Here is a 26,875-nt window from a genome sequence, read left to right on the forward strand (position 1 = left end):
CTGTGCTAAGTGAGGTGTGATATCCATCATAATATTCATGCATACCACAAATCTGTAGTCTATGAGTTTATTCAACAAGTCTTGACACTCATTTGTCTTGTTATTTGTTTTTGAAATAATTCACAAGAGCCCCCCAGCATTGAAAAATTGCATATAATGCGTCATAAAATGCCAGCCATCTTATTTCATGCACATCTCTGACTTTCAGTTGAGGACTGTCCAGAACATTCTGGATTTCCTTCAATTCAGCTGTTCTGTTGGTAGATTTTTTTAAAAATCAGTACAGGACTTTAACTGTGCCTTCAAAGGTTTCCTTGAGGTATGGAATATTTTTTGATGCAAGATAGGCACACAGATTCAGTCTGTGAGCCATACAATGAATGCCGATCAAGTGAGGGCTTTTCTCCTTTAATTGTGTAGCTATACCACTTTTGCAACCTGTCATCACTGAAGCCCCATCATTTCAAGAGGAATCTCCTTCTTTTCCAAGAACTTGACAAGTTCTTTGAAAAGAACTTCAGCAGTGTGTGATTGGCCTTCCATTGACACATTACCAAGAAAATGAGTTGTAGAAACAAACATGGTTGGTTCAATGATTCTGGCATAAATGACCAGCTTCTTGGTATTTGAAATGTCTGTACTCTAATCAATTAAGATGCTAATGAATGGACTACATCATCCTTTCTCCATTAACTCAGATTCTATCAATGTTGCTATGCAATCCTGGAAAAAAATAAAGCTAGATGATAAATCAAAGTATAAAAGTATTTTATTATCATTATTTTTTAAAATTATTATTAAAGTATTTGAGAAATGTAAACAAATATATCACGATGCTTGGTGCTATTTTTAGTAACATAGGGATTCCTCAAGATATGCACTGATCGGAACCTAACCGATCATGTTTTGGTTTCTTGTTAGTATATACCATTTTCCATCTAAATTTCAATAGAAAAAATGGAAATAAAACAAAAGAACTTACCTGAAATTCCTCTACAGAACCCCTTGATGAATATGTTGCATTTCTTCCTACTCTCATGTTGCCAACACCAACACCCAGAAAGTCAACAAAATCCAACAGTGAGTCATATTTTAGAGAAGTAATATTCTCCTTCGCCAAGTAATAGGCAACTGACATAGCATGAATAGTTTATTCAGATTTCTTGCTGATAGCTGCCATGCATGTAGTTTTAAGTTTTCACTTTGTTTCAAATCCTGAATCACCTGTTTGTGAGCTGGTAATTCAACATGTCTGTCAAGGGTTGATGTCCTGAAATTAACATTTCTAAGTGGGAAAGATTTTTTTCGGCCAGTTTTTACACACCATCTGTAAAGCATCTCATTAGTTTCATTCATTTCCAGCCATGGTCAATTTTGTTTCCAGTCTGCATTGAAAGAGCTTTTATTCTTGGCATCAGATGGACCCTTAGTTTCATCATTGCCATTTTTAAGCACACCATCACTAGCATTGTTCTATATGGGATAAGTCAGAGGAAGTGTTTGTTTGTTGTCACTGTGCCTATTGACAGAAACTTCTGCACCCTGACTGTTATTAGAAGCGTTACTGCTAAAATAATGAAAAAGTATCAGAGTTTTAACTGATTTTGTCATTTAACACATTTTGTCCTGACAAGTCAGCCTCTGTATCAAATGTGCTCTTCTGACCTTTCTTTATCAACCAATCAGAATTGAGCACATGACACACAGAAATATGTGACATATTTACAACTATACAAGTACAACATTTTCAATGAGAGTGACAACTGATAATTTTACAGCTAAAAAAACAATAAAATAATGCATTCTTCACCAAAAATGCACATGATTCTTATTTTTTGTGCAATTTTGCCCGAATGGGGTTAAAAATCTTGCGGGAAATGTTAAATTTAGGGGGATTTGTATGAACGCACATTCTAGATGCAACCCTAGCAATGAGTGGAAATTACACTTACCATATACCATATAGATGCAATAAAGCCATATAAAATGCTTCGTAATTCTCTTTTTAATTTGGCTAAAACAAAACAAACAAATCTAAAAGTAAATATTTTAATACCAAGTTACAAAAATGATGCAGATAGCTTTGTTGATCTGTAGGAAAATTCATTAACAAAATGGGCTTAGGCAGACCTTGTGTCTGTGATTAATATCAAATGTACTTGTGCACAAAATTATAATTTGTCTAAAGAAAAGGTGTTGTTTGGTATATACAATAGGCAACAAACAGATGATGTTTTCAATTTTACATGCAAAGTATTAAATTCACGTGTTTAAGTACTGTAATACATATATATGACATTTTAAAAAAGCTTTAAACAGCTATTATTTAGTATAAAAATACAATAGTTATAAGCATTCTGAATGTGAAACATTTATGAATTGGATGACTTACATAAACTTACTTCGATAAAGCAAGTTGTCTCTAGAGAAAATTATCATCAGTATTATGTATATTTAATCTTTTGCTTTCTTCTCTCTTAAACAAACAAGCTAAACTATAGCAATGGTTCTCTCTCGCCTTTTCTATTCATTTATTGATTTATATAGTGATACCTGTGACTAAACTTTGTAAAGAGGTAAATCCAGGATCACAAACCTGGCACATCTACCTGTATGTTTGGAATAATAATAATAATGATAATAATAGCAATAATAATAAAAAATAAAATGGGCACAGGGGCAGCTTGATATATGTGGCTAATTTTTCACTGGGTCTATAAATACATAGTTCTAGGCAACAATGAAATTCAAAAAGTTTTGTGAAACCAAAGTACCAATTTTTAAGTGGACAACTGTTAAATGAGGGTTGTGTGAAAGGTAACATGGTCTTAGTTAGGTTGGTTTTCATAGATATTAAGTTTTTAAACACCTGATATTATTTTTTTTACAACTTTCAGACTGAAAATTTACTCAGATCTTCAAGCATTTAAATTATCTTTAAAAATGTTAATTATTTAATTTTTACAATTTTTGTCCTGCCTACTTTCGCTACCAAAAAATAACTAGAGAAAATTGGACGGCTTGTATTTGGGTGGAACCATGTTTTCTAACAATAAACTTTGAGTAGAAGTCTTTTACTTTAACAGATTGACCATTTCTGACCAAGATTTAAAAAAAGGGCAAAAAAATGTAATCAAAATTTTGTTCTTGATGCTATTTCGAGAACCAAAAACACAAAAGACTTCCATTTCAAATCTTCAAACAATGTAAAACAATTACTTATGGCACTTAGCTGAAAACTTGAAAGGAAGAACTTTAAAAAACTAACAGCAAAATGAAGAGAAATAAACATGTCATATACATTTAGTTCACAGCTCCAGGCCAAGCACAATGTTGCAGAGATACAAAGTTGTAAAGTCCATTTGAACACAGTCTAGCAGGTATACCCTTCATATAAAAATATGATTAATCAAATTAAAAATAGTAACTATTAACCTTGATAACATAAAAACTCAGTCATTTTTCATCAGTAAAGGAATACCAGTTTCAGAAGTATACACAGAAATGTTGATTGATGCAGAAATTCCTCATGAAGTCAGTCATTTTCGGTATCTTTCTGAAATTGACTTATCTCCCTTATTTGCTCTCTCATGTTGTCAAGATTTGTAGCTGTATTTTAATAAGCATTTTAAGAAAACTGAAGGGTATACCTATTAGATCATGCTGAAATGACCTTTAGCTGATTAACTTTTTCGTGCTTGATCCCAACTCTTGGATCCCATAATAATAAATGTAAAGAGCAGCAATCAACAACTCGAAACATTTTAATGGTAAACCCATCACAATTGCACTACTTCTTGCTATTTTTGTCCTTGAATGTATTCTTTGATTTTGCTGGTGTCAGTCCCAGCTTATGGCTTGGCTTTCCCCATTTCAGCAGGTTATATTTACAGGCTTGACTTTTCTTTAGCTTTGTAATCACATGCTGTGCAGCAATTTCCTTGTACAGAGCTGGAAGACGGGTCAACAAATGGTCCAGACGAAGTAGAATGTCTCCGGTTCGTACATTAGGGCCCTTTTTCAGCTTGATTAGCTCCAACTGATACACCTGTCAAGAAGAAATGAGTTGTATAATAAAGGGAAAAAAGTAAATAACTGTGAGAAAATTATTAAATGCGATCAATGTGTGTGCGTATTATAAGTCTTTGGTATGACTCTGCCAAGGTTCAAACCTGCAACCTCCAAGGTGGACACTCTGATCACTAGGCCACCAGAGTGGTCAAATATGATCCACAACCATATTAATGCAATAATATGACAGTATCAACACTGTGGTTCTTTACAGCAATTGATTCCTGCATTGATTGCACAAGTTTTACAGTTTACACATGTACCTTTACAGCTCTAACATCCCAAATTTTCTTCCTCAAATATATTTTCATTTTAAAATATTCTTACCTACCTGTTGGCAACAATGAAATTTTCCTTGAGTATTTAGCAGGGGTCAAGGACTAAAAATTAAGCATATTCTTTTCAAGAAAAACCTGATGAAAAGTAAAAAATTTCTAAAATCTCAGGAACTACTCTATTCTTTTCTCTAAGAATAACATTTTTCCCAATGTAACATTTTGAAAAAATGTAGTTATTTTTTATCCTTCCTCCTAAAATAGATTAAACTAAAGTATTTGTAAATGTATCATAAGCAAAATATTGTAAAATTGCCTTTGAGGAATATTGTGTGAAATGGGGACCTGATTTTGGCTTTAAGTTGTCTTGGTGATGATGGGAATTGGAGACCCTGAAGAAAACCAATAACCTAGGGACCTGACATTGGCCTGAAGCAGTCTTGGGGGTGAAGGAACAGGAAACCCAAAAGAAGCCCAGTGATAAACATGGGTTTTATTTTGGCCTGTGGTGGTCTTGGAGGTGAAGGAAACTGGAATGATCCTGGATGAGTAACCACAAACCTTCATACTTGAGTACATTATCATCCAGCTTTCCATGTCCAAGGATCATATGAGAAACTTACAATCAAGTTGAAAAACTCAGTAAAAATTCATTAAGCATCAGTGAAACTGCAATGCTATAAACAAATAGTGTTTTAGACATTTATGAACAACCAATAATGTTTTAATTAATGCAAGCAATTCAAGCTTTGTATACATTAGGGGCAGAAATATGAGAAAGTTTTCTTGCATTCATTATACAAGTATATACTTACATAATCAGACTTTAAAATTTCACCAACAGAACAACTGGTCATTATGGACCTAATTTCAACAAATAGTTTTAAGTTAAGTCATAACTTAAGATATCTGATTGGTCTATTTTAAGTCAGACTTAAATTTTAGCCAATTGGTTTCCTGGATTCAAAACATAAATGTAATTAGAGATTCCAAACTTAAATTTAACTTGAGACTTGATTTCAGTTGGAGAGATAAAGGCCTGGGCTCAAATTAAGCAACACAATTCTTAATTCAAATCTAGACTTGAGACATTTGATTGGTCTATTTTAAGTCTAGACTTGAGACATTTGATTGGTCTATTTTGAGTCAGATAGTGGACCACATGCTAGTCAAGAGTGTCACCTTCCACCATGCAAGACAAGTGTCCCCTTCCACCATGCAAGACAAGTGTCCCCTTCCATCATGCAGGACAAGTGTCACCTTCCACCATGCAAGACAAGTGCAACCTTCCACCATGCAAGACAAGTATCACCTTCCACCATGCAAGACAAGTATCACCATGCAAGACAAGTGTCACCTTCCACCATGCAAGAAAAAGTATTTTGATCTGGGCTGAATGAAGAAATTGTACAAAAATGTAATATATGAATAAATCTTGTTTTTTTTAGGGAATGCATTTCTTAAAAACAAATTGTGACCCTATGTTTTGAGGATTTAAGGACATTACCTTTACCTTTTATACAATGTACATATATTTATCTTATTTTTAATAAATCTGCTTGTTCTTCATTTTACATTTATTTTTTACATTTATTGTTTTAGTTTTTTTTTTTTTTGTTATTTATTGTTATATTTCTTAAATTTTACTTGTCATAATAAAGCCACAATTGTTCCAAGGTGCCATTAAGGGCTACTACAAAAATACATATATGAAGTTGACCTTAAATTTGAGTCTATCAGATCACATAATTCTAAAAAAAGATTTAAATCAAGATTTAAGTTCTGGTGGTGAAATCTGGGTCAGATACAAAAAGTCAAGTCTCAGCTTTAGTCTGATGTTAGTAGAGGCCTGGACAGGCATAGATGGTTTTTTGTGTGGTCTGGTGATGAAAGTGGTTTTCAGAATTAAGCATCGTACATGCTGCTTTTTGTTTTCTTTTCAAAATACTCATTTTCCAGTTCTTTGATGTATAATGTGATTCTATAAGAGTACTATCATAATGGCACTTTTGGATTTAGGTAACTAATATGGGTCACAGCCCTCTATACTCCATGACACTTTTGGATTTAGGTAATATAGGTCAAACACCTCAATATTTCACGATTTTACCCTTTTAAATCACATGTGAGTATCCAATTTAAGCAAGTGCTTCCCAGTGTGAGCACAAGTGAAGTTACCATTCCAGGTCAATGCACTATTGGGCAGATTGATATACACTGGCAAGCAGTCACTAAATTTTAAATTTTCCTGTAAAGCAATCACCTGTTTTGGGTTACTAATGTCTTGGTTCCTTATCTATGCACAAAGTCATCTATGTTTTTCCATTTCCACCAACATGGTTTTAAATTCTGCTATTCTAAGATAATTATCAAGTAAAGTTTACTAATTGTACTGCGACTGCTTTGTGCTGATGCAAGAAGTTCTGAATAAACACATATTTTGAATGCAGCCATAATGAAATTATTTTTTCAGCACCACCATCCACACCAGTTTGCTACCAAAATATCCATGACAGACTTGTGTACCTATAATGGTTGCTGTGGTCACAATTCCAGCAACACCAAGACCAATAACGATCATGGCAGTGATTTCAAAAATAGTATCTACCACCAAACACACCCATTCATATTTTATGAGCAATACATTTCTCTTGGTGATTTCATCTTACAGTTGTTGTTCCACTTTATTTTCTAACATCAGTAAAACTGATGATCAATGATCTTCTATTATTAATGTGACTACATAGTATAATTGCTTAAAAATCTTGCCTTCTTCAGGTACTATATGCATACCTAACCAATTATTCATTTTAAATGGCACAACTGTCATAAAATTACAGCAAAAAAGGATGTGCATTAAGACTCCAGTGATTTTGCTTTTTCTAGGGGCCTAACACCACATTCATACAGAACAAATTACGCCACTGAATGATGTCTGAAAATCATTTTCATCTTCATCCAAATACTGTTAATGGATAAGTGCATCCTTGTTGAATAACAGCCAAGACCTTTCTTGGTTGAGTCAATGTTTGTGTGCAGCATAATAAATGTGGAATGCAAAAGCTCGACTTTATCCTGGTAAAGACAATCCCTGTGCTTTGCAGTCTATGACTGAGTATTTTAATTTGTCAATGTTATAACACCAAGCTGGCTTTGAGTAGGCATTGATTGATACGGGTGGTTCCAGCTACTGCTTTGTATTTGACTCCTTACAAGATTAAATTTCATTATTTACAAGGCTTGGTTATTGCCAATCTGATGCAGATATTTAGACAAGTGGAATGAAATTAGCATCGATGTTAGCATCACTGGTCAGTCAATTCAAAACTTTTTTGGCAAATTCCATAACCTCTTCACTGTGATCAAATCCATCGCTTATGTGTACTTATAAATCTAATCTTAAACACCAAAGACACTTCAGTACCCCTTTGGAAAGAAGCAAACATTTTGGAACTGAATATTATCTCTGGCAAACAATAATACTGATGCTGCATATGTAAAAGATACTGGAACATTGTGATCTTTGATGGTATGCATGACTAATGGCCTACCATGCTGGTCTTTATTTATTATTATTGTCATTGCACCCCAACCTCCTATAAATCCTATTAGATAAACAAGTATCATCTGAACTTGCACACTTTTACAATGTGAAGTTTTAAGTTTATCATATTTATCCCCAATAGCAGTGAAAACAAGTAGACCATTTGCTACATTAATATATTTTTTTCTTTTCATATTCCCTCAATATACCCATGAATTTACTATGTGAGATGGTAAAGGTACCTCTATCACCTCTTTCTCTATGTACTGTTTTGCTGAAATATTAGCAGCATCAACATAGATCTTAATAAAAACAATCATCGCAATGAGTCTCTGATTTTTTAAATTTCCACCTGGGTTTTTTTAAGTTTTCCAATTTAATCCCCAAAAAAATCTAAGTTCACCTGGGTCGATATCAACAACAACCCTGCTGGTAAACTCAGCCAAATCCGCTGTGGCAGCAAACCTGCTCAGATCCACAACACCATCATATCATGTTGAGTAGTGTCCAGAAATATTAACAAACATTTTATATAATACTTTCCAAAAGACAAGTGCTTACAGGGTTGTATCCTTGAGTGCATGTGATGCTTCAATGGTACAATGTCTATGAATTGGCCCATCTAGCCTTGTTTGTAACAGCAGAGTTGAATAAAACTGGTTCTTGTTTATCCCCTCGGGTTAAACAATCAATAATTTCATGTGGCAATGCAAGTCCATACAAGTCAAAATACAACAGATGTCGAACATTATTATGCATACAACCCAATGTGCTCCAGGTCCTGTTATTAAATTCAGGTTAGCAATGCTGGTTTCCCTAGTGTAGGGTCATTCTGCATAAGGACACCTCAGAAATGATTGACTGACTTTACCGTTTTAAGTCAAGACTGGTTAATGGCAGGGTCATATGTGAATTGTACTGGGTAGTCAAAGAAGATTTCCTTATTTTATTTGTCTCTATTAAGATTTTTCCACTGGCAATCTTTTTCCTAGCCATTCTGGATCCAGTTCCATTTGCCCTTAACACAGCTGCTTTGCAACCACGAGAGCTACAGCCTCTATCATGGCCACAAGGAATGGAAATATTCTACCAATCTTTTACATATGTACCACATCTGATTGAATAATATGAATGTCACCAAGGTGTTCATTTGTTTGGATGTGTTAAGCTAAGTTGCATTTATGTCAACCATTATACTGCTCTGGTGGCATAGAGGTTAGAGCATCCGCCTTGGATGTAGGAGGTTGTGGGTTTGATCCCCAGCTGAGCCATACCAAAGAATTACAAAAATGGTACTAATATGTGCCTTGCTTGGCACTCAGCATTAAGAGGTTAGTGTTACAACTGGTTGGCCTGGTGTCAGGATAATGTGACTGGGTGGGACATCATACTACATGTCTATGGCATGATGCCCCAGTGCTAGACATCACTATAAGCTACCATACTGCAGACATTGTAGCAATATGACTGAATATACTGTTTCATTACAACTGTGACAGTTACTTGTTTTTCACCAAAGCATCAATGATCCTCATTCGATCATCTACACCTCCAACAAACAGCCTTTAATCCGAAAGGATCACAGCAATACACCCATAACTGATAGAGATGGGGGTGGGTGGTTGGTTGTACAGTGGCAGTCACTTGTGGGGACTTTTGTTACATGTGCATAAAAGTACAGGTCAACCACAGACTGCCTGTACAGGTCCTGGTATTCCAACAAAAAGTCATGAATCTGGTACAACACAGCAAAATCACGTTGGAAAATCAGACCAGTGTAAATATCTTGAGCCTGGATCATGATTGACCAGAATGTGACATGCTCATGCAACCTGACTGCATGTAAAATGAACAAACATTTCTTTGGTAAGTTACTGATAACCATTGAAATGTTATGAAACTAGCTTGTCAAATATCATTTTAGTAACAGTCTAAAGTCTGAAGTGCCACAAACATGTACACTGATACCTTTTTTTAATTTGCTATAATAATTGCTGAACAATACCTTCATAAACACCTGTGGTAAGTGTTTGAATTGATAACAGAAATGTGCCTTCAGAATCCACAATGCTAATTTCAACACAACTATACCAGTAGCAATACCAGTAACACTCCAAACTGCATCATTATCATCAGGTGTGACTATGTGTTTGACATTGCAAATAGCCTTGCAAGCATCATACACAGATAATAATAATAATAATAATAATGAGGACTTTGTATAGTGCCTAATCTTTAGAAGCTCTATGCGCTTTACAACATTAGAAAACACCTATAAGATAAAAAACCTATATAATGATAAGATTACAAACACAAACACCATGAAATTAGAAAACATAGAAAAAAACCATGCTGAGAATATTTAAGGTTGGAACATTATTAGGTCTTTAAGTTTGTTCTTGCAGTCGAAATAAGTGAGTTTTGAGAGCACTCTTGAATGTGATCATTGTGTCTTTGTGTCTAAGTTCAGTGGGCAATTCATTCCATGTTGCTGGGCCCTGGTATGCAAAAACAATGCTGTCCATATGATTTTGTTTTCATAGTGGGAATAATGAGTATACGATTGTCAGAAGAGGAGCATAAGTATCTTGCTGGTGTGTACACATGGGTGAGGTTGAATAGGTGTGTTGGACAAGAGTTTGTCAGTGAAACGTGGCACAGAGAACAAATTTTGTGTTTGATTCAAGATCGAATGGATAGCCAGTGTAGGGTACAGAGCAACGGGGAGGTGTGCTCTGATCGTGGTACTCTAAGTATGATTCAAGCAGCTGTGTTTGGAACTTTTTGAAGTTTTTGGAGTAGATATTGAGATGAACTAGACAGAATTGAGTTACAATAGTCCAGTCCTGAAAGTACTAATGAACACACAAGTGCTTTAGTGGCATCAACTGAAAGATATTTGCGTATGGAGCTGATGTGTATCAGCTCAAGATATGCAGCCTTGCATATGTTCATGACATGTTGGTGCAATATGAGAGTACTGTCCAGAGTAACACCTAGGTTTTGTACTCATTGTGTGAATTTAATGTCGGTGTTGCTGATATATTTATTGTTTCAGATAAAGGATGTGAATGAGAAAGTCTTTGTGTTGTGATCAGAATGGCCTGTTTTATCATCATTCATCTGCAGCTTGTTACATGTCATCCTTGATTTCACATCAGAAATGCACCTCTCTACACCTTGCATGGTAGCATCAACTTCAGTTGGGTGGCTAGATCTGTATATTTGTGTCACCAGCTTACAATTGGTGAGACACTGGCTGATGATCTATGACACTTGAGAGCGGCTGAGTGTATAGAATGAAGAGAACAGGTCCAAGAACAGACCCCTGTGGAACACCACAACATAGATCAACTCGGCTGGAGTGTATTCCATTTGCAGACACAATTTGTGTCCTGTTGACCAAGTAGGACTTGAACCACAGTAAGGCTGTATCATGAATGCCAAATACATGATGGAGACAGTGAAGTAATATATCATGGTCTATTTAAGGTCCTTTAACAGCCATCTAATCAGCAATCTGGTGAGCCAGGTTTTCTTAGGAGAAAACCAATGACTTGAACTCAAATCCCATCAAATTTGTCAACATGATTAATTCTACTCCTTCCAACATCAAAAGGCCACAAAATATGTTTACTGGAATGAAATGATCTCATCATAAGCTACAAACCCATAATGGACAAATAGCAATTTAACATGTTGTCTACTAAATGATCCTTATAATCATGAATAAAAAAAGAAACACATAATATAGATATACATAACAGTATCAGGAATTGCATATCTAACAGTATATATTGCCAAGTAACATCATACTGCAATATCAATCAATAACACCAAATTTTTGCAGTGATGTCGTAAGCAGAATTTCAAACAATTCAAGAAGTTGGTGTTTTGCAAACTTATTCTTCAAGGTTTATAAATCTAATATCTAAGGAACACTCATGTTTGATCCTCCATAAATGCCATAAGCCATTTACTGGTAATTAAATTAATATTTTACAAGTCATAAAACTTTATGTTCAGGGATTATGAATGTTTATTACATAATCAGAAAGTCTTCAAGCTGAAAACTCCATTTTCTCATAAAATGGATCCTGCTCTAGACTGATTGTGTGAATGGTTTCAAAGCATTAAGCATCCTATCAAACTTAATCAAACACATAAAATGAATCCTGCTCCAGACTGTTTGTGTCAGAATGGTTTCAAAGCATTAAGCATTCATAATAAATCTACATCATACCAATAAAACTGATCATGCTCCAGACTGTTTTTGTGTCAGAATGATTTCAAAGCATTAAGTATCATTATTAAAGTTACTAACACATAAAATGGATCCTTTTCCAGATTGTTTTTGTGTCAGAATGGTTTCATGGCATCATTATTAAAACTGGAGACACATAAAATGGATCGTGTTCACTTTTTGTGAATGGTTTGAAAGCATTAAGCATTAAGCATTCTTAAAAAATCTACCTCAAACACATACCATGGATCCTGCTCCAGACTGTTTTTGAGTCAGAATGGTTTCATAGAATTAAGCATTTTTTAAAAATCTACATCATATACATACAGTGAATCCAGATCCAGACTGGTTTTGAGTCAGATTGGTTTCATAGCATTAAGCATTCTTAAGAAATCTACATGTACATCATACACATAAAAGGGATCCTGCTCCAGACTGTTTTTATGTCAGGATGGTTTCATAGCATTAAGCATTCCCAAAAAAATCTACATCATACACATAAAATGGATTGTAGTCCAGACTGTTTTTGTGTCAGAATGGTTTCATGACATTAAGCATTCCTAATAAATCTACATCATATACATTAAATAGATTGTGTTCCAGACTGTTTTTTTGTCAGGATGGTTTCACAGAATTAAGCATTCTTAAATAATCTACATCATACACATTAAATGGATTGTGCTCCAGATTGTTTTCTTTTGTCGGAATGTTTTCATAGCATCAAGCATTCTTAAATAATCTACATCATATAATGAATCTTTCTCCAGACTGATTTTGTGAATGGTTTAAGCATGAATGTCAGCATTCAGACCAACCTGTTCCCAGCAAGTAAAAGACTTTGCAATGTGTTTATCCTTCTGCAGCAAAGAGCGGGGAATTGTGCACTGCTTTGCACATTTCTGGAACAGAACAACAGCATCCTGGACTGAGATGTACTTAAATCCATTAATATAAACAAAGGGCAAGATAAACGCTTTGTAATGTGCCTGGCCTCCAAGAATTACATTGTCTTCATCACAAATGTTCTGGAAACTGCAACAGAAAGTAAGGTTCATGCTGAAAAGTTACATGGAAACTGCAAAAAAGCAAATAAGATGTCATATTTGTGTATCTTGAACTAATAATGTAAAGTTTTGAAGGATACTATATGACAATTCAGAACATTCTGAACTGATAATACAATTGGCTGTAAATGGTCATGTGATCTAGAATTTTTCTTACACATTGGTAAATTCAGGGGGCTACTTTTATTTCCTACTGGCTAGTATGCAGCATTTTCCCCACAATAAGATCCTAAGCCAGTCTATAATATTTCTTACACCAGGGGGCCAGCCTACATTATTTCTCCTCTGACATGAGTTTTGGCTAAATCTGCAACTTCTGCCATGATAACACCTGGGGAGCAGCTTAATAAATGAATCAATAAGTTGGGGTGAGGAAGGGTAAGCTTATTATTATGCAAAGATACCCTTAGAAAATACTGAACAAACTTTTTTAAATGGTGGTGGGATGGGCTTATCATCAGACAAATCAAGGATTCCCACAAGTTTTGAAACTAAAAAGTTCCAAAATCTGTCTGGTTTTTTCCCTCTGGATGAAACTGAATATTTCAATTTTCACACAGACCATTACTGAGCAGAGTCAACATCTGGCTTCAAAAACATGCATTTTAAAATCAAAATCTGTTTCTATTTTAAGACTTTCTCTCACAACGTTCAAGTTCCAGCCTGAATTAGACATCTAGTTGTGCACAAAATACAGAATGTATCATTAGAAATAGGTATAACTATAAAACTATAATGAAACAAATGTAACAGCATATATATATATATATATATATATATATATATATATATATATATATATATATATATATATATATATATATATATATATATATATATATATATCATTTGAACTATACATGATAGATCTGTTACTAATTCTGCTTAACTACATACTGTCTGGGATAAAAAATAATGAGTAGGAACTGAACAAGTTTTTGTTTCTTCTTAACTGTGATGATGAGTCAACAATCAGCAATTTGAGCAGCCAGAAGGGATTTGTTTTTTAAAGCAAAAACATGTTTGCCCCCATTCCCACCATAATAAACACCATTCTGTGTAACTGGTACTCAAGAGAAGAAAATTAAGATAATCTGACACTTGTTTGCCTATCTCAAGTAATTTGTACTTCAACATGCTTACCTTTGTTTATCAAAGTCAAAGTAAAAAGAAGTTCAACAGGAAGGCCATGTCAAGCCCGCATTTAAAGCATTAATGTTGTATCAAATATTGCAACTGTTACTAAAAATAAAACTTGAAATAATTTTTCAAAAAGCACTGAACAGAATTTAAATAAATTTGACAGAAGCATCCTGGCATAAAGGCATTTAACAATGATGCTGCTCTGCCATTAAATATGGCAACCAGTACTAAAATTAGAAAAATAAATATTTTTTTTGTTGAAAAATGTGAAACAGAATTGGGTCAAATTTGACTCATAACAAAGGCAATACAAACACTGGTTCTGTGCTATTTCCGTGGGGCCCATTTTGATCCTCTTGTTCACTGGTGTCCCCTGTTTCAGCAGCATCAGTTCCTGGAATTTCTTGACTTGATTTCCGTCTGTTGCCAGCTGTCATTACCTGAGTCAATAGCTCTTCCTCTCTGGAATAACACAATTTGCACTGGAGTTTGTACCATGACAAGGAAAACTCAGCTAATTATAGTTTCAAAGAAGACAGATATTGTAACCCTAAGACTGGGATTTCCTTATCTTGGAAAAAACTGATTATTTTTCTCAACCAATTTTAAAAAGAACACACAAATATTACTTATTTCTATTTCATCTCATCATTGACATACATGTACTTTAGCTGTACTATATTTTATAATGAAAGTGTGTGCGTGTGTGTGTGATTTGGATTTTTAACGTAGCTTTAACAATTTTTCAGTCACATCACTACGATGTCTGCAGTGTGGCAGTTTATAGTGATGTCTAGCACTGGGGCATCATGCCACAGGCACGTAGCATGATGTCCCACCCAGTCACATTATCCTCAGCCGGGGATCGAACCCACGACCTCCCGCATCTGAGGCGGACGCTCTAACCACTAGGCCACCAAAGCAGTATAATGAAAGTAAATACCATACTGTGATGTCATCAATTGTATAACACTGCATTGTGATGTCATCAAGTGTGTGATACCTCATTGTGATGTCATCGAGTATGATACCTCATTGTGATGCCATCAAGTGTGATACATCATTGTGATGTCATCAAGTGTGATACATCATTGTGATGTCATCAAGTGTGTGATACCTCATTGTGATGTCATCAAGCCAAAATATAGCAAGTACGATAACCAAAGTCAGATTAGTAAAATCCTGCGTAAGTGTCAGTGTAGGATAGGAAAATTCCAATCGAAGGTCACAAGTCTGAATCAGGGTGTTTTATTCAAAATTTAGAGGCAAGGGTGAAATTTCCTATCCAATACTGAAGCATAATAAAGGATTATTTTTCTCAAATTCCCAAATGTAAATGAGGATCAAAGTCAAAATGGCATACTGTTAATTGCGATGCAACTTAAAATCTGCAAATGACCTGCTGAAAATTTCCTCACCTTAAGGTAGAACATAAAAGCTTAGGTTAGTCTGAAAATTCAGTATCAATTTCGTCATTAAACATGTATCAATGTTCAAAGAACAATGGTTGACACTGTCAAATTAACAACATGGAAAAGTCCATTGTTATCCTTCAGATTAAAGCACATAGTCCTCCAGAAATGATATAGTCCTTGAGCGAACTTCAATCTGGAATTAATTTTCCTCAGGTAAATCAAAGCAAAGCATTTTGTTTTGTAGGACATTAATTTCAACTGTTGTGCATTTTAGGAATTAAATACATTGTAACTAATACTTGTATTGATTATTGCAAAATAATGCAAAGGTTGTGATGTTTTTGACCATCTGTGTGCAGTTGTGTCATGAAAGACTTAGATATGTAACATTTTGTCTAGAAGAAGCCATACAGTACAGGATTTCCTGGTCTCAGGTCTAACCAACTAAAATGTACATTATTTCTTGAATCACCTATTTATTTATCAAAAAGAAAAGAAAAAAAAACAAAACACTATACCGGTACTGTTCATACTGCATCACATCACTGATTTTTTTTAAAAACCGCACCATGATAACCATATTGAAAATTATTTAACTATTAAAGTGTATCTTGCCATATGATGACATCATACAATCATCACATGTCAAATGACTACAAACAACCAACCTCGGAGAAGCAGGCCAAGACAAAAAAAGAGGATCACAAATCCCTAAGATCTCTCTTGACATAGGTGATAAAAGATGAGAAAGGCTCACATAACTGCCAGGTTTCTTCATTACATGTGTGAAAATCAAATGTATCTGGTTCATTACTTTTAAAACCTTTTGAGTAAGGAAGGCTCAAACTCAGACCTAATATCTGATATGATACTTGAATACATGTACATCTAGCTCAGTACATCAGTAAAATCTGGCAGTCCACGACAGGTACTTGAATTTTTGTTTTAAATTGTGGCAGTTCTATGTTAACTTAGTTCTAAATATAGTTACAGACTGTTACTGTTTCAGGTCTCTTTGTTCAAGCTCACGTTTCATGCACAAAATCTAAAGACAAATGGAGTCAAGGATATCAAATATCTCAGTGTAAATTATTTGTGGAATGTCATAAAAATCAACATATTCTAATGGAAAAACATGAAACATTTGACCAGCAGTACAACGGTATGTTGTTCTAAAAAAGAAACTAAGGCAAATATAATGAATTTAATTCAAAATCATTATAATGAATTTAATTCAAAATCAATATAATGAATTTAATTCAGAATCAATTTAAAGGTGATACAATCAAAAAGAAACTAATCTTTCATTTGATAGATATATAAAACCACAAATGAGTTTTATATGAAGTTGGAGGAAAAAGCAAGTTTCCTACAATGTAGTATTATATATCAAGGCAATCAGGCTGAAATATATTCACAAGCTATGTTAAACAAGTTCTTTCCTCGAACTCGAAATAAAAATAAACGTGGTTTTGTATTTACTGCAAGTCCCCCTCTAATATGTTTTCCAGATAATTTTGGTTATGCAGAACATAATTTAAACCAAAGCAAGATTTATTTAAAAGTCTGACACCGCTTTGAAGAATACTAATGTGTAGACATCAGCGAAATCACTTACATAATTCAATTCTGGGCATTTGATTGAGTATTTGTATCAAATCCAATATTAAATAGGTATCAGTAACTATGCTATAGGAATCATATTTCAGGGAAATCAATATCTCCTCTGTGAATGTGCTAAGATATATCTCCACTGCTTAGCAAAGATTTTAACACACAACTGTAACATTATTGATAGCGATGCTGACACTTTGGGGAATGTGATACCTATACCTCCATTTGGAATTACCTTGGTTATTTCCCTGAGCCAAAACTATGACCCATATGTATGTCAGTCCTGAAATTTAAAGAAGAAACCCAGCTTATTCCCTATAAATTTCTCTGCAAAAAAAAAAAAATTCCTGATCTATTCGACCACCCAGGATATTTGTATAATAGGATTTATTGTAGGATTAACTGAGGTTATCAATGGAAATTTTTTTTTATCATTTGTAACTCCTTGGTCACTTCTTGGTCAGTCCTTATTTGCAAATAACTGAAGTAATCTGAAGTGTAGCAATTGATATAAATTTGAGGTATGAGCTGTAGGACTGACCTCAAAGTTGTACGTAGGTCTCTCCATTTGCTAACGCAGGGAAGATAATGAAATCAATACCTTGGATCATATTCTTTCATGTTTCTTGTCCACGTGTCTTGTGTGTGGTTTTTCATGACATCTCCTGACCCATGTTTCAGAATCTCATAAATGGTCTGCTGTTCTCCAAGGAAACTGTTTATTCTCCCTCTTTTCTTTCCGACATCATCTTCTTCCTCTTCTTCTTCATACGGATCACCACCATCTGCACTGTCATCAATATCAGAAGGATCCTCTTCAACATATTTCTCCCAGTGGTACTCTTTGTTATCTTTTCTACATGTCCTCTTCAAGCGAACCACAGGCACATACGGTTTCTTTATGGCACTTGCCTGGATCCTTTTCTCTTTCAGCTTCTTTCTATTCATCTCCTCAACTTGATCCTCTAGCTTTGAAAGGTTCTGCTTATCACTCTTTCTCTCGGACCCATGATCAAGATGCCTTGATGTAATCTTGGATCTCTTCTTCTTCGGTCTATACTTCCTCCTGTGTTTTGTCTCATGTTTTTTGTCCACATGAGCTGGTCCTGACTGGGCATCAATATTGTCTCCACCTTCAGTTGTATCTCCAGTGGAGTTTTTTGCAAGATTTTCTGAGACACTTTCCAGGATGCTGGTCATGGAACCAGTTTGAGCTGAGGTCTTCAAAGATGAACCAACATACAACTTTCTGTCTCTTTTATGATGCTTTTTCTTTGATAGTTTGTTTTCTTTCTGATTTTCAGACTGGATTATCAGTTTCACTCCAGTTTCTGGTTCTTTAGAATCACAATCTGATCTTTTATCTCTTCTGTAATGTTTCTTTTGAGAGGATTTGTATTCCTTCAAATTTTCTTTGCTGATTAAAAGCTTAATTCCTGTTTCTGTCACCTTTGTCTGGACTAGGCCTGCTGATGATTGCTCTCTTGGAACATCCCTCTGTTCATTTTTTTCCTTGGAAAAATGTATATTCTTTTTCTTTTTTGTTGTTTTGCAGTTTTGCCCATCACTCAAAGAAGATAAATCAAGACTGGACTGTCCAGGCTCCTTTATTTTACTGTCTTGAGATATTTTCTCCTTTCCTCGTAGAATTGTTGGAGGCATTTTAGTTATTTCATAGGGAGACTGAACACTGAAATGTGATACAGAATGTTCTCCCATCTCTTTGGAACAACCTGATCTTTGCTTAGAAACTACTGAATGCTTTTCTTGAGTGTCCATTTCTGAGGAGGATCTACTGATATTTGACTCTGAGTTGCTGAAATAGACAGCCAGGTCATCCACCCCTGTTTCAAAGTTAATTTCTTCATCAAATGACAGTCTTTTACATACCTCATTCCCACATTTAGTACATAATTTGATACCATCTTCATCAAGTCTCTCTGTAGTGGATCCTCTTTCAATATTTAAACATGTCAACCTCATGTCACTCACTACATATGTACTGCATACATGAATTGATTGAGCTTTCATTTCATTCCTGTCTTTTGGACCAGGAAAGACTTTGGAATAGTCCAAATTGTCATAAGTATGGATGTAACTTGTGCCATTCTCAGTGCCATTTGTTTTGTATTCCTCATTTTCTTCCTTGGATAAATGTATATTCTTTTTCTTTTTTGTTGCTATGCAGTTTTGCCCATCACTCAAAGAAGATAAATCAAGACTGGACTGTCCAGACTCATTTATTTGGCTGTGTTGAGATATTTTTTCATTTCCTCGTAGAATTGTTGGAGGCATTTTAGTTCTTTCCATAGGAGACTGAACATTGAAATCTGATACAGAATGTTCTCCCATCTCTTTGGAACAACCTGATCTTTGCTTAGAAACTAATGAATGCTTTTCTTGAGTGTCCATCTCTGAGGAGGAACTACTGATATTTGACTCTGAGTTGCTGAAATAGACAGCCAGGTCATCCACCCCTGTTTCAAAGTTAATTTCTTCATCAAATGACAGTCTTTTACATACCCCATTCCCACATTTGGTACATAATTTGATACCATCTTCATCAAGTCTCTCTGTAGTGGATCCTTTTTCATTATTTGCACATGTCACCTTCATGTCACTCACTACATTTTTACTGCATACATGACTTGATTGAGCTTTCATTTGGTTTCTATCTTCTGGCCCAAGAAAGACTTCAGAATAGTCCAAGTTGTTGTAAGTATGGACATTACTTGTGCCATTCTCAGTGCCATTTGTTTTTTTGTAATCCTCCAATGGAGTGAAACCAGTATCCTTTTCAGTTTTGTTGGGGATTTCTGGTTTAACTCCTGTCTGATCTTTGGTCATGATAAATGAATGTGCCACAACATCCATTCCATTCACAGCATATGTCTCATCTCCTGTAGACATGGACCTTTCTGCAAAACTGATATTCTCACTATTAAGGCCATCTTCATATTTATGAACACCTGCCTCAGCACAGGAACTCATTTTCTTATCCGTTTCCATCCCAGTTGTGCAGATAACCTCACTAATGGCATCACCACTATAAAGAATTATATCAGCAGTCTTCATTGGCTCTTGGAGATTTGTGTGCATGTACCTGATTTCCTTTACTGACTCATGGTCTATATCTACAAACTCCTTCTGAACTGATTCATCACCTTGATCTTCCATTCTGTGGATTGTTCCACCACCTTTGCCACTGGAATTGTGATCTGCATATGTTTTAGACACATCATTAATCATGTCTAGTTCCAAGACAAATTGGCTTTCATGTTTCCCATCTGATAATTTGTTTATGACATTATTTTCCTCAATATCACTGCCAGCCACATCTTGCCCTTTGTACTGACACATTTCCTCACTAAAAATGTAATTCTTATGTAAAGATATTGGCATTTTCTCACCTTCTACACAATTCACATTATCACTGCATTGTGATAAGTCTTCAGTAAATGATTCAGCTGCTACTGTGACTGATCTCTTCAGATTTGGTCCTTGTTCCATTTGCCCATCTTTCATGTTTGTTTCATCAGCAGTAGCTGCACTTTCTACCTCAATTCTGTTTCTTGGATGTGGACGCAGGACATGATCTGGTACAATACAAGGCAGTAATAAGAATGTGCCATCACTTCTTGGAATGCAATAGTGTCCAAAACCAATCTGTTTTGGGTCACTGATCATTACCACTTCACCAGCCATTATAGCTTTTTCCACAGCTTCAGTCCTCTTCATACCACTTAACATGATCAATGAGGGATAAACATTTAATCTATAAGAAGAAAAGTCTTCTGGAAGAGAGAACCTTGAAGAGCATTCATTCATATCTTTACTGTTTTCATTGTTGCCAGACTGCTCTGGAGCTGTATTTTCCACAGTTACAGTTTTACAAACTGGTGAAGAGGAATTCCAATCATCATTTTGTACATATTCATCATCAACCTGTCTCATTAACTCAATGTCTTGCTGTGGGATGAGTTTTGGCATTATTAGTGATGATTCACTTCCTGCCTGTGATATTACTCCATATGCAGTCTCTGGAGTCAGTTCTGGTATTGACCATACTTCTATATTATCTTGTGGTGACTGATCCCATTCTTCGGTGTATGTTTTCTGACTATTACAGCATTGCTGCATTGTGGATTTGTCATCTGCCATCCCTATGTGCTCTTTCTCTTCAGCTTCTTGATTATGTTGATTGTAATTCATTATTCTGTTCTTGTGAGGAAGACAGTTGTTGATTCCTGAGAAAGACTCTTCCTTGGAACTTGAAACTGTCTCAATACAGTCTTGGTCCGACATTTTTTCAGTGGCTTGGAGTTGAACATCAGTAATGAAATTGTTTGAAATATTGCCAGTGTACTGGAGATCCTCTAAGCTGTTTTCACCACATGCAGGACTAATGGTAAAATAGTTTTCTGTCTGAGTTGCAGAATCACATTTTAGTATATGTTGTGCCTCATTTTCTGTGTCACAGGTTGAATGACTGCACTTGTTTGAGTTTTCCTCATACATAAAGTTATTCACAAGTCTATTTTTTCCAGGTATATTACTCTTTCCTTGATGTGGTAGATTTCTAAAAGGACTAGAAGTGGTGAGTATATCTTTTTTCTTTTCATGAGCAACCAATGAGGTATGTGGTCTCCACAATTCATCATTTAATATTCCTTTAAAAAAATTGCAACCGAGTTTATCAGGATCTTTGAATTTGAGGGACTCTCTCAAAACAGCACTCTTGGCAAGTAGCTCCAGTCCTTGCACACTGGAACTCACACTCTGGGCTATTCTTGATGATCCTGACTTCACACATCGTTCTAGTCCTTGTGGACTGGAACTTGTACTCTGGGTTACTCTAAATGATGCTGACTTGGTACGTTCCTCTAGTCTTTGTGGACTGGAACTTGTACTCTGAGCTAATCTGGATGATGCGGACTTGGCACGATACTCTAGTCCATTTGCACTGGACCTTGTACGCTGGGCTACTAATAATGATTCTGAATTGCTCTGGGATTTTGAGTCAGCTATCCTGCTACTGCCTATTCGCTTGTGACCTGCTTCAGGTTTTACAGTTACACCAATCACACCCATGCTCACAGTAGACAGCTGACAATGTGCAGATTTCAAACGGTCAGTTCTTTTTGACTTCGACTGCTTGGATGCAGAACTATAAGCACTTTTAACCCTTCTTCCATATCCTGCCTTGTACATATCTGATGACCCTTGCAAGGTTTTATCAGGTGATTCTTTGGGAAGATAATTATTTCGGACAGGTGTTCGGTCACTTACAGCTGCCATGATCTCCAGGATTTCTTGGTCAGAAGCTTCATTTCCACCCTGACTCCTCTTGAAACATTCCCTCCTCCCTTCTCGCTTTGCATTTCCGCCTGTATGAGGTGTTAGGTAGGTGGCACATTTTACATAACTTCTTCCATCCTTTTTCCTGCCATCTTGCCAAGTAGCTATTAGCTCATTGTCCTCTAGACTACTGTCTTCAATTATCAACACTGGTGCATGCTGGTTTGTTAGGCAGTGTTTCTGGTTTAAAACATCAAGGTTTTGGTGATCTGAAGGTTCACAAGCAGTTAAATGCTCATCCAATGTTGAATCTTTATGTGCTGAAGCAGTCTCCAAATCATCTCTCATTTGCAAAAACTCTGTAAGTAAATCAGACAAGGGAAGTTGCATTTCCAGTTGACTATCAGACCTATAACGTCTTATTACATTTCCAGATGTATCTTGATCTGTAAATCCAGACAAATCTGTCTCTGACTGAGTTAAGACCACATTTCTGAACGAGCTGAAAACATTTTCAAGAGTAGGAACTTCCTGTGCAGACATGTTCTTGTTTTTCCCAACTGTGCCTTCTTTGGGAGCATGTTTTAACATAGCTAGTTTCTCCCAAAGTAAATCTCCTTCAGCGTGCCTCTTAACCCTCCTTGGATTTTTAGCCATACAAAGATCATTAATGATAGGAAAGAATTTGGTACCACTATCCATAAAACTCCATGACTTACGTCTACCTCTGTCCATTTTGTGTCCATTGTTATGACCTAATTTTACAGTTTCAGGCTTGGAAACCATTCCAGCATTACAAACTGGAAGTTGAAAAGTATCGCCTCTTCTTTTTGATGTTGGGAGCTTCTTCCTTGTTGTACGTTTGCTAACTGATGAAACCAATTCTGACGTAGTACCGATAGAACAGGCAGGGCAAATTTTGGCCTGGGTTTTTACATGAATTATAGATGCTGCATCTAAACATGAGTGGTTTTCTTGCCTACCCTTCCTGGGCTTTGGTTCTGAGGTACAGTGCTGTGGTAGAGTGGGTAATGGCAACTCCTGACTGAAGAGCTCTTTTACAACATTAAACTTATGCATTCCGTAATTCTCAGGATCTGTCTGTACTGCAACACTGCTGCTGGTAGGCTGTGTATTTACATGGTTGGATGCGTGAAACTGAACAAGAGGGCTGCTATTTTCTATCTTCTTCTGCTGCATCAATCTTGGTTGTGAAACTGGAAGACGATTTGTATTTTGAACATCCTTTATGACACAATCGTTTCCCTTGGAAAAGTTGCCAGTAATGGGTGTTGGTTCTACTAACACACATTTTGGTTTTCCTTTTCTGGCAAAGCTGTCGTATATATCTGGCATGCATGAAGATGAAGCCCCAAAATGTAAAATCTCTGTATCGATATCTGATGCAGCAGGAATATTTAAATCAGACAAGTTTTCTTGCACAGCATTTGGATTGTATTTTAATTTATTTAATGATCTCTGTTTTTCAGAATTTTCCTTTCGAATGAGAGGAAGTGCAGGAACTTCCCGCAATTGAATTCTTGTAAGAGGCATGGGAGCTCTTAGATATGCATTTGCATTACATGAAGTTTGATTGGTGTTGTCTCCAACTTTCATGTCATCATGATTACTATAAAATGATATCCTGGGATTGTTTCCACTTTTTTCAAGAACAGATTCCTCAGAGATTGGTGTATTATTTGGAGTTCTGGTAGTAATAACACTTTTATCCTTTGAAACTTGGGAATTCATCCAGGTTGTACAAGACTTAGGTGTCACAGAGGAATATTCAGTCATGCCCTGCAGATTCACAGAATGTCCAGAGCTGTAAGGACATAAATTAACATTATCCTTAGTGACAGTAGCTGGTGCATTTAAATGTAGCTGCTGTCTGACTTCAGAATACTGACTGTTTATTTCCTTATTGTCTCTCTTAGATTTTGTTTTTGTATCAGATTTGACTCTATGCTCTATTTTGTTCCATGACTGTGAAGTAGATTTGAGCTGGTTTGATGAACATTGTAATGGAATGTCACTTTGGTTTGGTTTGCTAAGAGTGCCTGACATCTCCAAGTCTTGCCTGGGTGTTGGCTCTTGACATTTTGTGACACATCTATGGTCTATACATGGACAGAAGGAACCAGTAGCAGAGAATCTTCCAGACACACTCAATAGTAGTTCAGCTGCTCTGATGTCCTCATTTAAAATTTCCATTCCCTTCTCTACAAATGTTGATAGATCAACTGCTTCAGCTGTATGCATGCTTGCCACCCTTGGACTGCCCTGATGTGTTTTCTGCACCCTTGACACTTCTTTTATACTAGGTGTAGGTTTATCTATTCCTGTAATGAGAGTCATGTCCCATTTGGGCTTACTTTTTGCAAGAGCTGAACTTCCTTTGGAAGTCCTCGATTTTCTGGCAATTTTAAAAGGTTCTATATCACTAATTGCCGATTTTGAAGGCATTTTAGGCAATATCAGTTTATGAGACAACTCTCTGACCTTTTCACCTATGGACTTTGTTGTATTTTCATGGATCAGTAAAGAAGATGACTGAGGTTTTATTGGAGCAGGAACTTTAGCTCCTACTGCAAGCTTGTCAACACTTCCATCATTTTTGTTTTGGTTCACATTGCTATTACACAGAGGTTGTGCTTGCCAAGTTGCTAACCCATTACTGTCATTTGAATTTTGATGATTTTCTGTGTTAGTAAGTGCCATAGGTTGGTCCTCCTCTGAAAGAGCTATGGATTTAGTTCTTGAATCACTTCCATTTAAAGTCAAAAGATGACAAAAGGAGGTGGCTGTATGGTGAGTCTCAGCATCTATATCTAATTGTTTTCTAATCATATCTGATGCAACTGGAATGCATTCTGTCAAATCTGGACCATAGTCCAAGGGATACTGCATATTGCCGGAAGTTTTGTCTATGTTTGTTTTATTCCAGCTTTCTACAGAACTCTCTGGAACAGTACAGTTTTGTGAACCTGCCAAAGACATGTCCCGGTGAGATAATTTTGATACTTTTGAGAGCTCTTCCAATTTTTCACTGTCTGAACTTGAGCTTGACCCAGAGTGAGAATACCTGAAAATTGCAGAATTATTTGAATTCAGAGTTGCACAAATGACATCTCTGAGAGGGTTTTGGTTCTTCAAGTGCAAATCTGCACTCGTGCTTTTGTCATCTGCTTTACAAATGACAGAACACTTGTCATCAATATTTCCTTTGACACTTTCTATGACTAAAATTTTAGCATCAGACTCCCACTTTGCAAACGTATTCCCACTATCTTCATCTGCATGAGGTAGATTATCAAAGTCATTTTGAGCCTTTACTTTCCATCCCAAAGGCTCTGAGTACATATGAGCCATTTTTGCTGTTGCATCGTGTGTTTCTTTCTTGTTTTTCATATCAGAATTGCCCTGACCCTTATTTTCAGGACTTTTCTGTGCCCTGTTCCTGTGATTTATGGGTGTGTACCTCCTCTTTTTGTTGACCTTTCCTACTTTGTTGTCATGGTTCATCTCCTTTTGGTCTGTGCTTTTTTTAGATAGTGCTTCTCTTGTGTGATCTTCAACTGCATCCATGTGGGTCTTCAATGCCTCACAAGAAGAGCTTTGCAAGGCTTCCAGACTTGCTCCATCCATTGGTTTCATTCCATCTGCATGAAGAGTTAAGTCAGGAACTTGCTTAAAATTTAAAAGCAAATTAGTTGGTTGGCCAACATCAGTGTGATATTCAGATCTATTAAATTCATTTGTTTCAGAATGACCACTGTGAAAGTGATAAGGTTGGCAGCTGCAAGTCTGAATGTTGCTGGCTCCTGAAAAGCAAGTTCAAGTAAAATACATATTTTTTCCATCATTGTTTTATTTAAAGTGTAAGAGTAAAGTTTAAATAATAATCAGGACTCAGGGATCTTTCTAGCTCAGAAAACCAGTGGTCTCTTATAATGGTCCAATAGAACTAGATATTCTGTTTATATTGGTATATGCTGGTTGTTTCCAGTAAAATGTATCCCTCTATGGGGAAAAAGAGACTTGGTATTTGTGTATTTACAAACTGTAAAAACAAATGTGTTTTAAGTCAGGAAAGTTAGCTGTCTCAACATCAAAGTCTGTAAAAATTGATATATTCTTTTCATGCATTTGTATTCCCACCAGTTATTATCAGTGACTGACAAGAACACAGCTCCAGAAGAAGATGG

At 35.8% G+C, this 26,875-nt stretch overlaps 1 protein-coding gene across 1 annotated transcript; it reads right to left on the reverse strand.

Annotated features, from left to right (window-relative positions):
- Window positions 1-2,035: 2,035 nt before the first annotated feature.
- Window positions 2,036-26,319, reverse strand: LOC149783326 (uncharacterized). Its single transcript, XM_089931547.1, has 4 exons — window positions 17,971-26,319; window positions 14,656-14,802; window positions 12,949-13,165; window positions 2,036-4,048 (listed from the first exon to the last, which is right to left on the reverse strand). Exons 1-4 carry the CDS (start codon window positions 26,313-26,315, stop codon window positions 3,791-3,793), a joined length of 8,967 nt encoding a protein of 2,988 aa, XP_089787673.1. The 5' UTR covers window positions 26,316-26,319; the 3' UTR covers window positions 2,036-3,790.
- Window positions 26,320-26,875: the final 556 nt, after the last annotated feature.

The sequence above is a fragment of the Sinohyriopsis cumingii genome, chromosome 14 (genome assembly GCF_028554795.1).
Source record: "Sinohyriopsis cumingii isolate HCF-2022 chromosome 14, ASM2855479v2, whole genome shotgun sequence".
Taxonomy (NCBI): domain Eukaryota; kingdom Metazoa; phylum Mollusca; class Bivalvia; order Unionida; family Unionidae; genus Sinohyriopsis; species Sinohyriopsis cumingii.

What these genes read in the sequence shown, in the direction of transcription:
- LOC149783326 (XM_089931547.1), bottom strand. Translation starts at nt 26,315, where the DNA reads ATGGATGGAGCAAGTCTGGAAGCCTTGCAAAGCTCTTCTTGTGAGGCA. An exon ending in ATGAAAGAATATGATCCAAG is followed by an intron (nt 14,803 to 17,970) that starts GTATTGATTTCA and finishes GTGTTATTCCAG; the next exon opens with AGAGGAAGAGCTATTGACTC. An exon ending in CTTTTACTTGCTGGGAACAG is followed by an intron (nt 4,049 to 12,948) that starts GTTGGTCTGAAT and finishes TCTTCTTGACAG; the next exon opens with GTGTATCAGTTGGAGCTAAT.